General features: G+C 28.1%; 1 protein-coding gene across 2 annotated transcripts; it reads left to right on the forward strand.

The window, feature by feature from the left end:
- Positions 1–464: 464 nt before the first annotated feature.
- LOC108326688 (phosphate transporter PHO1) lies at positions 465–10,306 on the forward strand. 2 transcript variants are annotated; one of them, XM_017560302.2, is made up of 15 exons: positions 465–792; positions 2,561–2,641; positions 2,751–2,982; positions 3,179–3,518; positions 6,161–6,209; positions 7,001–7,072; positions 7,260–7,389; positions 7,663–7,783; positions 8,162–8,411; positions 8,520–8,624; positions 8,736–8,780; positions 8,886–9,038; positions 9,213–9,491; positions 9,573–9,709; positions 10,024–10,306. In XM_017560302.2, exons 1-15 carry the CDS (start codon positions 550–552, stop codon positions 10,109–10,111), a joined length of 2,325 nt encoding a protein of 774 aa, XP_017415791.1. In that variant the 5' UTR covers positions 465–549; the 3' UTR covers positions 10,112–10,306. The 2 variants fall into 2 exon arrangements, with proteins under 2 accessions (XP_017415791.1, XP_017415792.1); XM_017560303.2 differs by having other exon boundaries at positions 3,188–3,518.
- Positions 10,307–17,580: the final 7,274 nt, after the last annotated feature.

Below are 17,580 nucleotides of genomic sequence, written 5' to 3' on the forward strand. Positions count from 1 at the left end.
TATTTTTTGGAATGTTTTCGGGCTATGCTTCCCGACAAAATCATTCTTATAGAGTTAAAATAATTATAAATGTAAAAGTACAATGTTATTTTAATAAAATAATTTAATACAGTAAGTAATGAATATTGATGTCTCCAAAAAATTATTTTTAAAACTTGAATAGTTTTGGAAAGAAAAATAAAGTGTTTACCATGCCCCCAATATATCACATATATTGTGAAACATGTATGAGTATTGATGTGTATTAATTTAGATATAATTAAATAATAGACATTATAACATAATGATGAAAATAAAAATAGTTGCTTCAGAAATATTTGAAGAGTAATAATAATAAAATTACAGAGAAATATTTTGATTAATAAATTAATTTTAATCGCATAACTCTGATCTACTTGCACACGGCTTCTCTCTCTTTGGTACAAGATCCTCTCTCTTCTACATATATAAAATCTCTTTCAGATTCGATCATGACACCCCACTTCATATAACCTATCTCCACTTTATTTTTTTTCTCTCCACAACCTCACTCTCTTCTTCCACCCACAAATGGTGAAGTTCTCAAAGGAACTCGAAGCTCAACTCATTCCAGAATGGAAGGAGGCCTTCGTCAACTACTGGCAGCTCAAGAAGCAGATAAAGAGAATCAAACTATCAAGACTTCCCAAACAATCCCACCACCATGTCAAACCTAACTTTGGCCTCTCCATTTTCGATTCTTTTCGCTTCTTTCTCCACAAAATAGCTAACAGCCTCTCAGATTCCGACCACCATGACCTCAACATCATTCAGGTAAATAAATAGTAACATAACCACAACATTAATATTTTCACTTCCCTCCGTATCTGTTTATTGCTTCCCACGATTTTCGCTAATGTTCTCTGGGGAAAATTCGGGTTGCTTTCGTGATTTCTGGCAATGAAGTATATGATCAGTTTCTGTTTGGCACGTACCCCAAAAACTGTGCTGACAGCAACATGTTACACCTGAAATCTTGGTTATTTTTCTTCTCTCTATGGTTCTCTCTCTTGCCTTCTTGCCTTTCATTGAAGAAGAAAATTACTTATATGAATATATGATAAGTTTATTTTGATTGAAACAAACTTGAAAAGGAAAAAATAGTTTTTTAGAAACACTTTTCTGTTTCTGTTTCTGTTTCTTCTTCTAATCAAATTTGAGAGGGGTGATGATGATTTATTTGTGCACGACTTTACTGCATGAATAGTGAGCAATCTAAATGGGACGTCTTTTTTCTGACAACGAATTGCTTTGGAGAATTTCAACCTCGCTTAATACCTTTTTAACCCACGGATTTTTTTATGGCATGTGGTAATTAATGTCAATGGCCAAAAGCAAAACAAATAAAAATAATTTTAATGTGGTTGCCAAAATTGTGATAACAACCTGTGTATTTGTAGTTGAAGTAATTACCAATTAAAAATCTTATTTTGTCATTTTTATTGTGTGGTACAATGAAATTTCCAAATAAATCATCTATGATGTTTTCTCTACTATTTTTAAGTGTCTTACTTAAAAAAAACTATTTATATTTATTCTTATTTTCAAGTCTAAAACAATATGAATTATCATTGTTACCATTTACATAACATTTAATATATATATATATATATATATATATATATATATATATATATATATATATGTGTGTGTGTGTGTGTGTGTGTGTGTGTGTGTGTGTTTGATTCAATTAAAAAAATAATTACATTTTTTAGTTTTTCAAAAACCATATTTAAAAAGGTATAGAGAGAATATAAAAATAAAAAATGAGTCATTGAAAAATATACTTCTAATTAATTAGTGTGTTGGAGAGTATTTACTATAAATAATAATCTTTAGTTTTTATTAGAAATGATGTGATAAAACGCGTTAACAATAATGACAAATTAAAGTATTTTTGCATATATATTTTACTTGTAATGGTTAAATTAAATGTTCTAAGCTTACTTTTTATCGTTAAGATGACAAGTTTGCAACAATAACCTATACTTAAAGAACGAAATTCTTTTAACGATGTAAATTAACAAACTATATATTAAGAAAGAGAGAGAGGTAACCCAAGATAAATAAAACTCAACAATACATGGCTGAAGTTAAATTCCTGCTTTTTGGTGTTTGTTTAAAGTATTGAAATGTGGTGGATATGAGTTAGACATGAATGAAATTGGTAATTGATTTTCTGAAAGTGAATGGTAATAAGAAAGGAGTAAATACAATGAATGATTATTATTAGAAAGAGAAAACAAAAATTATGAAAAGTTGGGGTTGGCGTAAAGAGATATAAGAAGTAATGTAGCAATGTGAGCATAGTGTGGGGTTAAGTACTAAATAAAGTGGGTTTAGTGGCCCTCCTTTTCTGCTTTCTTTTCGGGAGTTTCTCAATCTCTCACGAAAGCCACCAAATTCTCGCCTTTGCGGATCTATCTGTGCCACTACCGTTGCAACATAAAATATAAAAACAATTAATTTATTTTGAAAAGAAAATAATGTTGACACACACAAAAATGGAAAAGACCAAAAATAATTAAATAAGTATATGTAGGTGAGGAAGAAAACCACAAAGGACAGTGAAGAAGAAATCTATGAGACCGAGCTTGCGCAGTTGTTTTCCGAGGAGGATGAGGTACATTAGTTTATTAAATCGCTTTTAAATGATTTATGTATATACTGTGTTATTGCTGTTGTTTTTGTCACATGAAGACATTTATGTTTTTTTTTTTTTTTTAACTCAGGTACGAGTGTTTTTTGTGAGTCTGGATGAAGAGCTGAACAAGGTGAACCAATTTTACCGGAAACAAGAGAGTGAGTTTCTAGAGAGAGGAGAAACCCTGAACAAGCAGCTTCAGATTTTGCTTGACCTCAAGCAAATTATCAGTGACCGTCGCCGGAAAAATTCTCCGTCGAAGCCATATAGCACCGGAACATCCCCTCAATATTCTCCAACCCGAGATTCTGAATATTCCGGTCAGCTTTCTCTTCATGTACAGGAGTTGATCCTGCTTAAAATATTTCCCAGTGTTAATTTGTGCTTTTGAGTGCTTGCTGACATCATACAACATACTGTTAAGATAAATTCTAATTAAAAGTAATAAAAAGAAAGAAAATTTGTTAAAAATGCCATATAGATGTGATGTATGGCTAAGTTGCATGGTGATAGTAGTTTGTGCAGAAAATTTTGGAGATTCAGATGAAACAACTTCAGAAGTTTCACAAACGGATGAGGTAATCACAACATTGGAGAAAAACGGTATAAGTTTTGTTAATTCAGCAACGAGGGCGAAGACGAAGAGGGGAAAACCTAAAATGGCAATGAGAATTGATGTTCCAGCCACTAATCCAACTAGGGCCATTACAGCCATCACTAGCATGCTGTGGGAGGATTTGGTGAACAATCCAACTGGGGATTTCGTTCACAAGAGAAAGCTCCAATGTGCTGAGAAAATGATTAGAAGTGCTTTTGTGGAGCTTTATAAAGGCCTTGGCCTACTCAAAACTTACAGGTTCTCATTTTTTTTTATATATAAATATTTAGTTTCGTTAACTTTTATTCAGTCTTAATTAATCTTCAATATATTAAAAGCTTTGCTTTGAGACTCGGGTATAAATTTAGCTGGAAATAAGAAAACTAATCTAAAATGTAAAAGTATGTAATTGTCACCTTTTCTATTCATGATATAAGGTTTCAACTATAAAGTTTGCTTAGAAAGATCAAACTTCTTAGCATTTATTCCGAGGTTGGTACTTGTTTTTATGAGTATAATCATCACTGTTCCGTTTGCGGGTGAAAATGAGAAAACCTTAGAGAAAAGGGAATATTGATTTTATTATTATCTTGGTCAAAATTGGAAAGAATATATAGAAATGATGTGGAAGCGAATGAAAGATTGAGTTGCATGGCAGTTCATAACATCACGTAAGGTTTTTCGATGGATAGAATAAATGAAGGTAGGTGTGACTGTCACGTTATGGATTTTATATATATATATATATATATATATATATCACTCAATATTTATAGTATGGTTTTATTATTTGCTTATAATTAAGTTAATCCTATTTAATATTTAAATAAAGCGACTTAGTTTATAAAATTCTGCATTTATTTTCATTGGTTGCATATTACATGGGAATGGGGGCAAGATGTTTCTATTAGGATCTGTAAAGCTAGCTTTTGCACACACTTCCGAATAGTGGCCAACAAAACCAAATTGAATTTCTTATCATCAAATTTTGCTTTACTTTTTTCATTTCGTTTCCTTTTTGTAAGTAGAAAATTCCTTTTGAATTCCTTATTTGTTTGTTTTCACCCTAAAATTTAATGGGGTAATTTGTAGATTCCCGAATGAGAGAGGGAGGGGAGAGAGACTTAGTTTTATGTGTATATAAATACATGAAAAACAAAAAAAAGAAATCTTATTTTTATCAAATTTTTAAGTAGTTACATTGATGTTTAGAAAATCATAGAAAGAAGTTTTATTCTACTAATATATAAAAGCTTTCCCAGAAGTCATATAAAAATATCAATCACTCTATATCAAGATTGAAATTAATATATATATATATATATATATATATATATATATATATATATATATATATATATATATATATATATATATATATATATATATATATATATATATGTGTGTGTGTGTGTGTGTGTGTGTGTATATATGAAAAGTGCTTTTCCATTTGAACAAAACTTCGTTTTATAAGTGATTCAAAAAGAGGTAGAGAGGTTCCCCACCTAAATGCCATAGTATCCAGTAAAAAAATGCTAAATATAGGGCACATCTTATCTAATATGCACAAATGCTTTGAAAATATTTGACAGGAATTTTTAATATAATGGAACTATAATCATTATAGTAAAAAACTTAAAGCAAAACTTATAAAACATTTTTATTTCCCGAAAAAAAAAGATAGTATATGGAAAAAAAGTTACATATACCAGAAAATGGAATGTAACGAGACTATAGGTAAAAAAAAATCATATATATTAGAGTTTAAATTTAATATAATGTGGATATGATGATTCGAATCGATTAGAAATTATCTAAAATAAGATATTTAAAGAAATTACTATAAAGTTTAAAACGATCCAGAGTAATGAGTGTAGAAAAAAATGTTTGCTATATATTTCATATACTTTACTGTTTGGCTTTATATTAACCTTCATCAGTAAACACCTTGTCTAACAAAACTTAAATGGTTAAATATAAACTACCAGTATAATATATCATATTCTAATTTGATTGCATTAAAATAAAGTTATATGATCAGAGATAGATACTTTTAACATTTTACTTATCTAATAATAAATGACACTTTTTATACTGTAAACTAGGCCAATGACATGGTATAATTATTTCTCTACTTGAACAGATTAAATATAGGGTGTAATGAAAAAATGTTATATGCTAATAGAAACTGCTAAGTATATTAAATATATTTCTTTCAATAAAAAATAATATGTCTAAAATAATATTTTAATATAAAATGGTGTATAGACATTAACAATATAAAGCATTACACTAGTAATATGATACAGGGATTAATAGATATAAAGTTTTTAATCTACCATACAATATAATTAATTACACCAATAACTTTTTGTATTAGTATCCTCTTTATTATGGGTATGCATTATGTCTGATATGATTTATAGGATGTATTAAAAAGATGGTTAAAATTTGGAAGAAATAATTAACTGAGTTTCTTAATTTGTAAAGAAAGAGGTTAAAACGAAATATTATATATATATATATATATATATATATATATATATATATATATATATATATATATATATATATATATAAAACAAATCAGTTGAATAAAAAAACTTTAATATCTTGAATGCAGATTATAAAAATAGGACAGTATAATGTGTGTTAGAGAATTTTTTTACGGTGAATCTATGCCTGCCTCGTATGAATTAATTACTATATGTGTATGAATATTTATAAATTCAATTATTATATTTCTTTACTGAATATACTAAGAAATATGGATCTCTTTAATGCTAATTATTTCTTATTAGTAAACTTAAAATTGAAATTTAGAAGTCTTATTTTTGAATCCAATCTAATGTATCTCACGAATGAGCAACTTCTAATATAACATTCTCTCTTTTTTGCAGTTCACTGAATATGGTAGCATTTACAAAAATATTAAAGAAATTTGACAAGGTATGGCTAAAAATATCTTCTCCACTATACTATTTGTACAACACACAGGTAAACACAAAGAAGGGTTGCATGAGTTATTATTTTTCATTATATTTTTGCTATGCACGCATGGAACTGAATTTGAATGGCAAATGTTGAAATAACAAGGACGAAATCTAAGGGAAAGTTTCCTAATTAAAAATTAATAATCTGCGGTGGTGTTGATCATTCTTAATACTTAAAATTATCTTACAAGAAAATCATGAGAAAATCTTAAATTATGTGTATGACGACGGAGAAGAAGAACTTGATTTCCTATCCCCAACTAACTTTGACTTATAGTACATATGACCTAAAGATAGTGATAGTACCACTATATTTGTCTTTTCCATTCTTTTCAGTGGAGTCATATCTTATACATATGTCCAAAACTGCTTCCTACATATATTTAAATTTATCTAATCCTAACATGGCGTAAAGCTGTTTCACACATGAAATGAACTTAACTTTTTTTTTGTGCAATCTAACAAAAATATGTGTTCTAATATAATGTATCCTCTCTTTTGCTGTTACCCTCCTTTTCTTAATGTGTGTGGTAGCTCGTGCTTTTCCTGAAATATAACATAATAATCTGTTTGAAAATGTTCAGGAGCAAAAATACCTGTTTGGACCAATTTGTTTTATATTTTACTTCCTTAACAGTGATAATTTATTCTGCTGTTAATTTTAGTTAAGTTGGCATATCTAATACGAATTCCTAGTATGTATGTTATATGAACAAATGAAAATGATATTGCATTCTGATGGAGCAGGTATCTTGTCAGAAAGCTTCTGCAAATTATTTAAAAGAAGTGAAGAGGTCCCATTTCGTTAGTTCTGACAAGGTACATCTTGGCTTTCACCTTCCAAATGCCTTCATTTCAAAAGTTAGTGAAAGAGAAAAAGAACGATAAAAGAAAAACACACTGCACTACTCAACTTTAAATCTTTTTTATTTTGGCCTTCCATAATCTTGCTGTGGAGAATGGGTTCTAACAAGTGGTTATCATTATAATATGTTGGTTTTGTAAGGTTGTTAGATTAATGGACGAAGTGGAATCCATATTCACCAAGCACTTTGCCAACAACGATAGGAAAAAGGCAATGAAATTTCTAAGACCCCAACAACATAAAGATTCTCATATGGTCACCTTCCTTGTCGGTAATGCCTCTCTCTATCCATGTCTCTTCGTTATATTGGCATGGCATGGCACTTAACAATGAACAACACTAGCAAACTATTTTAAGAACAGTGAAGGTAGTGTCACTTCAGAATTCAAATTGCAATGCATTGTCTGAGTAGATCACTGCATGTACCAACAGACATGAAAAATAATATTTTTATGTACTGCTATTAGCCCATGCTTAGTGGCCACCAATTTGAGCACTGGGTGGACCTACCAAGCTGATTGATCAAGTTGTACTGCCTCTGCAGGGTTATCTACAGGATGTTTTGTATCCTTGTTTTCTGTATACGCAATTTTGGCCCATTTGTGCGCTATATTTTCCCCTGGTAAAGAGCCAGCTTATATGGAAACAGTCTACCCCGTTTTCAGGTTACTTCACATTCTTCCAACTTTAACATACTTTACACATTTTCTCTTTTGTGTGTTGTTCTGCTCCACGTCTTAACTTAATCACCAAAATACTATTTTGAAATGAGCTCTTACTAATTTGTCTATATCAAACACCCTTAAAGTGTACATTACATTAACACCAAATCTTTTATAAGGGGAGAAGTGAGTCTAAAACTTTTCCTGAAGTAGGTTATCAAATATAGTCTTTTCTACCTCAACTTTATAACTATAAACCATGAAATTGAATGTAGTTAAACTGAGGACTTTCTGAAAACTCCCCTGAAAATTTAATTTGCGGATTTTTAGACTAAAGTAGATATATGATTGGTGCACTAATGGTTAAGTGATTTTGTGCAGTGTGTTTGCGCTGTTAAGCCTGCACTTGTTTTTGTATGGATGTAACCTGTTCATGTGGAAGAATACAAGAATCAATTACAATTTCATATTTGAGTTCTCTCCAAGCACAGCACTAAAGCACAGAGATGCATTTCTGATGAGCACTACCTTAATGACAACTGTGGTTGGGGCAATGGTCTTACATCTGCTTCTAAGGGCTGCTGACTTTTCTCCTACCCAAATTGATGCCATTCCTGGGGTTCTTCTTCTGGTTTGTCTCATAACTATTGATTTTCCTTCTTGTTTATGAGATAAACCAGTTTAGTTAGCTTCAAATTTTGAAAAGTAGTTTATGCTGACAAAGAAATTCTAATTTCAGTTTTACATAGCACTGCTCATTTGCCCGTTTGACATATTTTATCGTCCCACACGTTACTGCTTTCTCCGGGTTATTCGCAACATAGTATGTTCTCCCTTTTATAAGGTAAACTTCTCTCAGTTGATTTCTTGAAACAATTGGATACATTGTAAGGTCACATATGCGGAAAACTGAAATGTGCATTTAATTTTATAATTTGTCATTGCCTTTCCATAGGTTCTGCTTGTAGACTTTTTTATGGCCGATCAACTCACTAGCCAGGTGATCTTAGTCTACAATTGATTCTGGTTTTGCTCCTTTTTTTTCATTATTTCCTATTCTTATTATGCATCCTAAGTAACATTAAAGTTGGTGTTATTTTTGCAGATTCCATTGCTAAGGCATTTGGAAATTTCTGGTTGTCACATTTTTGCTAGAGTTTTCAAAACACACCACTCTGAGGCCTGTCATTCAGGAAGATTGTACACGGAATTAACTTACATCATCTCATTTTTACCGTATTATTGGCGTGCTTTGCAGGTAAGCTTAGGATGAAGAAATTGACTAACTGTAGATTTTCTTTTGGCATTGAACACTAGAAAACTACTTCAAGAATTGGAGTCGTGCTATAGTAATTCTAATAGAACATCTCTTGTAGTGTATATTCATAATTATTTTATAAACTAAAGCATGGTCGTTGAATGTCCTTACCAGTGCGTGAGACGGTATCTAGATGATGGTGATGTGAACCATTTGGCTAACATGGGTAAGTATGTTTCGGCAATGGTGGCAGCTGGGGCTAGAGTTACCTACAGCAGGAAAAATGATCATCTATGGTTTGCTATAGTGTTAATCACTTCTATGGTGGCCACAGTGTATCAACTTTACTGGGATTTTGTCAAGGACTGGGAATTTCTTAAACCCGATTCCATAAATCCATGGCTCAGAGATGAACTAATTTTAAAGAATAAAAGCATATACTATATGTCTATTGTAAGCTTTCTTTCTTTACCTCCTGATCTGAATTTCACTAAGTAAGTTTTTTATATATAACTAAGCGATACTGAATTTCAGGTCTTGAATTTTGTGCTGAGAGTGACATGGGTGGAGACTATATTGCACTTCAAAGTGGGGCATGTGCAATCACGACTGCTAGAATTTTTGTTAGCAGCACTTGAGGTTATTAGAAGAGGGCATTGGAATTTCTACAGGTATATCTTATCATATCTAGAAAGCAGGATGATTTTTTTTATTACGACGTGAACCTTAAAATACCAATCACATCCAATGTAACACAACCTAGTAATGTAAGTCCTATTAAAACCCCATTCTGTTAGGTAGAGGCCTAGAAAAAGTCTTTATGTCTCTAATAATAGGAACAATGATGTCACTAGAATGGAGTGACAATGACAGAACTCTAAGTCATAATAAGAAAATGGTTTTGTAATTTCTGATGTTATATATTAAAAACGACTCCTTAACAGTTGTTAGAAACTCAGTGACGAAGTTGATCTTGTGTGAACAGGTTGGAGAATGAGCATCTAAATAACGTTGGTCATTACCGGGCAGTGAAGACAGTTCCACTTCCATTTCGAGAGACAGACTCCGACTGATGAGGTGATTTTCTTGTACAAAGAAAGGTGATGTCTTGTAGACATGCTAACAAAAAAGAGGCTTGCAGTGTAAAGAATAAAGAGAGTAGGAGGAGGAAAGAAACCTCTCTAAGTTTGTTTCTTGTTTATTGCCTCTTTTAGGATACTGGGCATGTTCAAAATGGTTCAAAGAAGTAATTATTATTTTTTATTTCATGATTTTAGCTAGTAAATATTCAAATGTTAATGATGTTTATAATTTCGTTAATAGGACCAAACAACTTAAAATTTAAGTTAACTTCACGTTCCACGATGCAATTCTGAAAATCATGCCCACTTGTCTTTGAAAATCTTATTATTTTCTACCACTGAGTTTTTTGGTATATAATAACGTTGTTGTCAATGTTACCTCTTAGTATCCTTAATTTTAAATGATATAATGCTTGGTTTCTGAAGGAAAGATAATATTTTCTACAAAGTGACCAAAAAATATTGATATATATCCTATGATCAAATAACAAATGCCATGGTTACTAGTGCAATATTATTATAATAGTCTTGTGAATCAACTTACCAGACTCATCACATGTGTCATGTCAGTTTGAATTAAATTATTACAGATCAAACTACCCACTAACTACCTCGAGAAAATTATTATAACCAAAGTGGATTAAAATAAGGAAATGTTCTTTAGAAACAAATTCTGTAATGGAAAAAAGTTTTATACTAAAAATTATATATTATAATATTTCTATATTTCATTAATTTATTATCTTAGGTGCATAACAATCTCCTTTCTTTACTTTTTTTTTTTTTTTAGAAATCTATTGAATTCATAAAATATAATTTATTAACAAAATTTCAATTGAGCAAGCATTCCTTAAATAATAATATTTTATAAAAAAATTAAATAATTGTGCAAACAAATTACCTTCCAATTACACATCTATATTTTCAATTATTTATTTTTAAAAGGCTCTCTCTATAACTAAATAGAAATGCATGTTCAAAATTGTTATCATGTTGTTATCAGTAAACATGAGTTAAGACTTTTGCAATAACTAAACATAAAAGAAAAAAATTAAATGAGCAGTGCTAAACCTTTTTATTTTGAAATTTATAATTTTGATTTTAGAATTGAACTTGCAACTAATTCTGTTAATTCAGTGAGGATCTAATTTATAAAAAAAAATGAAAGTGTTACATCCTAATAATATAAAATATAGGAAAAATAAAATAATCAATCTAATTAAATATCTTTTTAGTATTTAAATTATTTTTAAAATTGTATTTTATTCCTAACTAAATAAAAATACATATTTTATTTTTATACATGTGAAACATCCTTACACCAAAAGACATATAGAGATTATAGTTTACTTTAAAACTTCCTTTACATATAAAAAATACACCTATGTAAGAATCTTTTATGTCCCTTTCATAACATATAAGAGCAAAACATATATAACTTTATTTTAAGGATAAAATAGAAAATTTTAAATAATTTGAAAATAATATATATATATATATATATATATATATATATATATATATATATATATATATATATATATATATATATATATATAATCCTTTTAAACTTGAAAGCTAGAGGAAATTTCTTTTAAATTATAGTTTTTTTTATTCTTGATAAAAAAGGAGAAAGGGTAGGTTTCAATAAATTTTATGAAGATTCTCTTTATATTTTTAAGTTGTATATAAATTATATGATGGAGACATGAAATCTTGCTTTTAGTGTGTTTTTAAATAGTTTGGCCATGCACACACTTGAGTTAGAGAATTGAAAGTTGAGTTGAATTTCAGTCAGATTCTGTAGCACTGAAGCCATTGACCACATGTTATTCTCAGAAACCTGTAAAATTAGTCACTTTGTTCTTGAATAATGCATCCCAACGTATTATCAATTACTTATACCTATCTTTATCCCTTAGCCACAAGAACAGAAGCTACAAAATCAATTTTTCTACAATGGTATTAGTATCTTGTTTAAGAATAACTTTGTGATCTGTAAAGACTTAAGCAAGAATCTAATTGCCAAAAGTTTCCTTAGGCTGTTTCAAATTCCATTTTTTTTTTTGGTGTTTTTGAATTTATGAATGTGACTCTCACTAATTTAATGTGCTTAAGAATATTCTTTTGTAATAATTTATACTTCTTTTATTTTATTATCTATTCACACATATTATAATTGATATATTACACTAAAAGAAGTCTATTTTATTTTTTATTCAATCTATTTAAAATCTAGATCAAAGGCATAAGAATAAATTCATCCTGTTTTTAAACATTAGAGTAGACATTAAAAAACTGCTGTTAATTGGCTTTTCTAGAGTGAGGCTTTCTCCATTGAATTTGACTTTATTGTGTTTTGTGTTGTTACTCTCTTTTTCTCCCCTAGTATTATATATTTTTATTATTAATATTATTTTTATTTTTATTTTTTTATTTAGAAAAAAAATATTCATATATGGAGTCAACATGTACTTACTAATATTTTATATTCAATTCAATCTCTATATTTATTATTTTAATTTTATTTTTTTTTTTTTAAAATAAAACAATTTTGTTACTTTAAATTGAGATCAAATTTAATTTTTATATAAATTTTATATTGATATTTTTATTAAAATTCACATTAAATATTTTTAAATTACTTTTAAACAATTCTAACTATATTATTAAATAAATAAGAAGAAAAACTTTTCATTATTTTTATATTCTAACCTTATTTTTAACCAATATCAAAAATCAAATCCTATATTTTTTAACAAAGTCTAACCTTATTTTAAACCAACTATAACCTTTATTTTTTATAAATAGCAAAACTCGAACATAAATATAATAATTATTTTACAATAATATAGTTAAGGCTTAATTGCTTAATTATTTCCTAAATTTAAGGGTTAGTGTCAAGTTCATACTCCTTTTGAAAAAGGCTCAATTGCGTTCCCATGTGGTATAATTGCACCAATCAAGTCTTATACCAAAAGCAATAGGTTAAGGGTTACACGTTACATGTTACAGGGTACACGTTACATGTTACAGGTTACCTGTTATAAGTTACAGTTACATGTTACAGGTTACATGTTACAAGTTATATTTTACAAGTTACAGGGTACATGTCACATGTTACAGGTTACAAGTTACAAGTTACAGATTACACATTACAGGTTACAAGTTACAGCTTACAGGTTACAAATTACAAGTTACAAGTTGAAAGTTACATAATACAGGTTACAGGTGATTGGTTACAAGTTAAGCATTACAAGTTACAGATTACAGATTACAGGTTACAGGTTATAGGTTATAGGTTATAGGTTATAGGTTATAGGTTATAAGTTAAGTGTTACAGGTTACAAGTTACAAGTTAGGCGTTACAGGTTACAAGTTAAGAGTTACAGGTTACAGTTTACAGGTTACATGTTACATGTTGCCGGTTATAAGTTACATGTTACAGGTTACAACTTACAAGTTACAAAGTTACAAGTTACAGGTTACAAGTTCCAATGTTAAAGGTTACATTTTACAAGTTACACATTACAAGTTACAAGTTACATGGTTATAGGTTAAAAGTTACAAGTTACAAATTACAGGTTACAGGTTCAAGTTACAGTTTACAAGTTACAGGTTACAAGATACAAAATACAAGTTACAAGATACAGGTTACAAGATACAAGTTAATGGTTACAGGTCACAAGTCATAGGTTACAGGTTACAAGTTACAAGTTATAAGTTATAAGTTACAGATTACAGGTGATAGGTTACAGGTTATAGGTTAAAGATTAAAAGTTACAGGTTATAGGTTATAAATTACAGGTTACATGATACAAGATACAGATCGCAAGTTACAAGTAAGAAATTACAGGTTACGAATTACAAGTTATAGGTTACAGGCTACAGGCTCCACTTTTGAAATTTTCTAGGCTTGATAAAAATGGGCAAATTGCAAAAAGATAAAAAGAAAAGGAGATGTCCTATAGTTATGAAAACAATTAATATAGAAAGAGAAAAAGTTAGAAATTGCAGAAAAAAATAGAGGAGAGAGAAGAAAAAGTGCACATTCATTTGTCAGGTTAACATGAAGTTAACTCCCTTTATATCAATTTGATGGAAGAGACTTCATTAATACAATTTTTACTACTTTGAAACACAATATATGTATTTTTAAAATCGCATACTAAACTGAAAAAACCTCTAAATATAGAAACTAAGTAAATAATTAAGCTCAAAAAGCTAAATTGAATAAATTTAACAAAAATGTGGACTTGATTGAAAAAAAAAACTATGACTATATTGAAAAATTGGAAACTAGAAGATTGATTAAAGAGAGTTCAATAATTTCTTCAAAAAACAGTACTCGTGTTCATTTCTTATGCAACCCAGATTCTATTTTCGAATTATTGGTATTTAGTTAGCTAACCATATACTACTGAATATGAAATTCTACACCGTCTTTCAATTCCGTGCTTTTTTGTGTATTTTCCTTTTTCAATTATAAATCGCATGTGTTCAATTCAATGCGTTAGGAATTAGTTTTTATCGCGTCAAAAATTCAACACGATCTCTACACACATTAATGTTATTTTTATCTCTCCCAAATATTTTTGGGTTTGGAACATCTCAACTATGGTGTATGTGAATTGTTATTTTTATCTCTTCGAAATCTTGATATGGAAAATGGTTGAAGACCAAATTAATTTTTTCAGATATACTATTGGATTTGACATATTAAGGATACGATTGAATCGAAAGTGAAAATAATACGAAAGAAATAAGAAGAAAGAATAGAAAGAATAAAAGTAAATGTAAATTATAGAGATGATGAAAATAATTTTCTTTTTTCTAAAATAAATATTAATAATGTAAGGGGTATCAAAACAAAAATGTAAGAAGTGAAAGGTAATTTCCATGTATTGGTATAACAAAATTATATTGATAATCAATAAAAACATTTAAATACAAATTTTGAAGTAATAATTCAAAAATCAACATATTGGTCATACAAAATTGTATGCAATTAAATGGCAATATATAACATTCACTGTATTTTAGTTATTTAAAAGATATTCAACCTAAAAGTTAAACTTTCTATTGTTTCATTTTTCTGAACCTAAAATATCATTTAGTCTTCAAACATTTTTATATAAGTATTTCTTTAATATTAATATATTATTAGTATTTTTTTTAATAGTTTAAAATTAAACAAAAAAATTATTGACGAAGTGTTTTTAGTCAACCAACGAACATATTCATTTGACTTTCGGTTATTAAGGCTTTGACATAAAAGATCAATAATCATGTTTTTGGATAAACGTGATGATTTCAGACATTTTTATTTGTGAATTTCCATGGGACCCTCAAATAATTTTTAAAGAGATTTATATTTATAAACTTAAAAAACAATATAGTGCTGTAAAATAAATAAATAAATAAATATATATATATATATATATATATATATATATATATATATTTATTTATTTATCATACAAAAGTTAATTGATAAAATGAAAGTAGTAAAAATAATAGAGAATGGTAAAAGTACACCCAGCAATAAACTTCTGAAAAGAGATTTATATTTCAAACTCACAAAACATAACGCGTTTCAAAAAGTATACTGCTTATGGAGGAAATTTTTTACAAAGAGATGGAAATGAGAGGTTCAAATGATTTCTGAATGCCTTTTGTCTTCACCCAATTATCATTTAATAAGAATTTTTATACCCTTTAAATAAAAAACATTGTGTTACATTTTAAATTACTTATAACTTTTAATTCAATCATCACTTTCAATCCACCTTTTTTTATGTATTGTATTCTGTTGACAATCCTCTGTTTTAATTTTTACCAGTTTTTTTATTCCTTAATTATGGGAAACTTCAACATCTTTTTAAGTCCGTCAATGAATAATTGTATTTATTTTTCAACAATAATTATTTTTTATTCATGAATTATAGACGATAATATATAAATTAATTATGAAGGGTGTAGTCATAGTTTATGTAGACCTAAGAAGAGTGATTACAATTTCTAACAATTATCCTAAATATTTTCTAAATCAAGATTATTGTTTCTGGCCCTATTTTCTAAATTCTCTTATTTTATATTAGAATCTAGTGTAGGCAATACTCTTATAAGACTTTTCCTCAATTTAGTCTTAGTTTTTTTCATTAAAATTTATTTTAACCTAAAATCCCCTGAATTCTTTTTATGGGATTCTTGGACATTGTTTGCTCTTCCATAATTGAAATATTTTTTTCTTCATAGTATTCAATACACTGAAACACCTTCACCCTCAAGTAAATTTTTTTTCCTTCTTTTTAAAGGAGATTGCTTTATACTAATGGAATCGAAATGGTAAAAACCTAAATAAAACCATATTTTTAATAAAATTTTCTTAAATTTATGTTCTTGATTTACAATAAGTTTTTTTCTAAGATAATAATTTATTAAATTGCTTTGTAATTCTCTAATGCATAATAATATAGACTTTTTTTTAAAATAAGATTATATTTAATTTGAGTCTTACTCTAAGACTCACAAGACAATTAATATATATATATATATATATATATATATATATATATATATATATATATATATATATATATATATATATATATATATATATATATATATAGACTTTTAAGTATGCATATATCATATTCATACATATATTATATTTACTCTTGTTTCATTTAGTTTAGTAAATATAGTTTTTAATTCATTTAACATTATTAGAAATCAAATGTGTAATATCTCACCAAAAGGTGTTATCTCTCATGTGATAAATTCTTAATATTATAAATTAGAAACACTTAACTTGCATAATAAAGTTATATTAATAGGAACTCGTTTTACTCATATAACCTTATGACTTACCATTTTTTTAACAGTAGACTAGGTTATAGGAATTTATTTTATTCTTTTCACCTTATATTTTCTTTTTGTGTGAGAAGAGTCTTGACCATATTCTTTAATGTCTTAATTTCAATACATAACTAATATTTCTTTTCTAAAATTAATTATGTTAACAACACATCATATCTCATATCACAATCATACCATCATGGATTTTCATTCCTATACATCCAACTCAATTTAAATGCTCACAAATTACAATTAATTATCCATTATAATACAATAGTATTTAAATATAATATATATTAATCAAATATAAAAATAGTAAAAGACAAACCAAATTTAACATTTAAAAAAATTTAAAAACTTATTTCCTTAGAGTTTAGAAAACTCTATCTCACTCAAGTACTTTGCTCACCCAACAAATTAAACACATGTTGTAATTTATTTAGTTAAAGTCGTCAGCATATTCAATGAATTTTGACTCACCTAACGATAAAAAGACTGTCGAATTTTCAATTAAATAAATTTTGTCCGATGAAAGTTTGACTGATCCAACAAACAAATCACATGGAGTTTTATTTAAAAGATCATCCAACAACCAAACC

The sequence above is a fragment of the Vigna angularis genome, chromosome 3, assembly GCF_016808095.1.
Source record: "Vigna angularis cultivar LongXiaoDou No.4 chromosome 3, ASM1680809v1, whole genome shotgun sequence".
In the NCBI taxonomy this organism is placed as follows: Eukaryota; Viridiplantae; Streptophyta; class Magnoliopsida; order Fabales; family Fabaceae; genus Vigna; species Vigna angularis.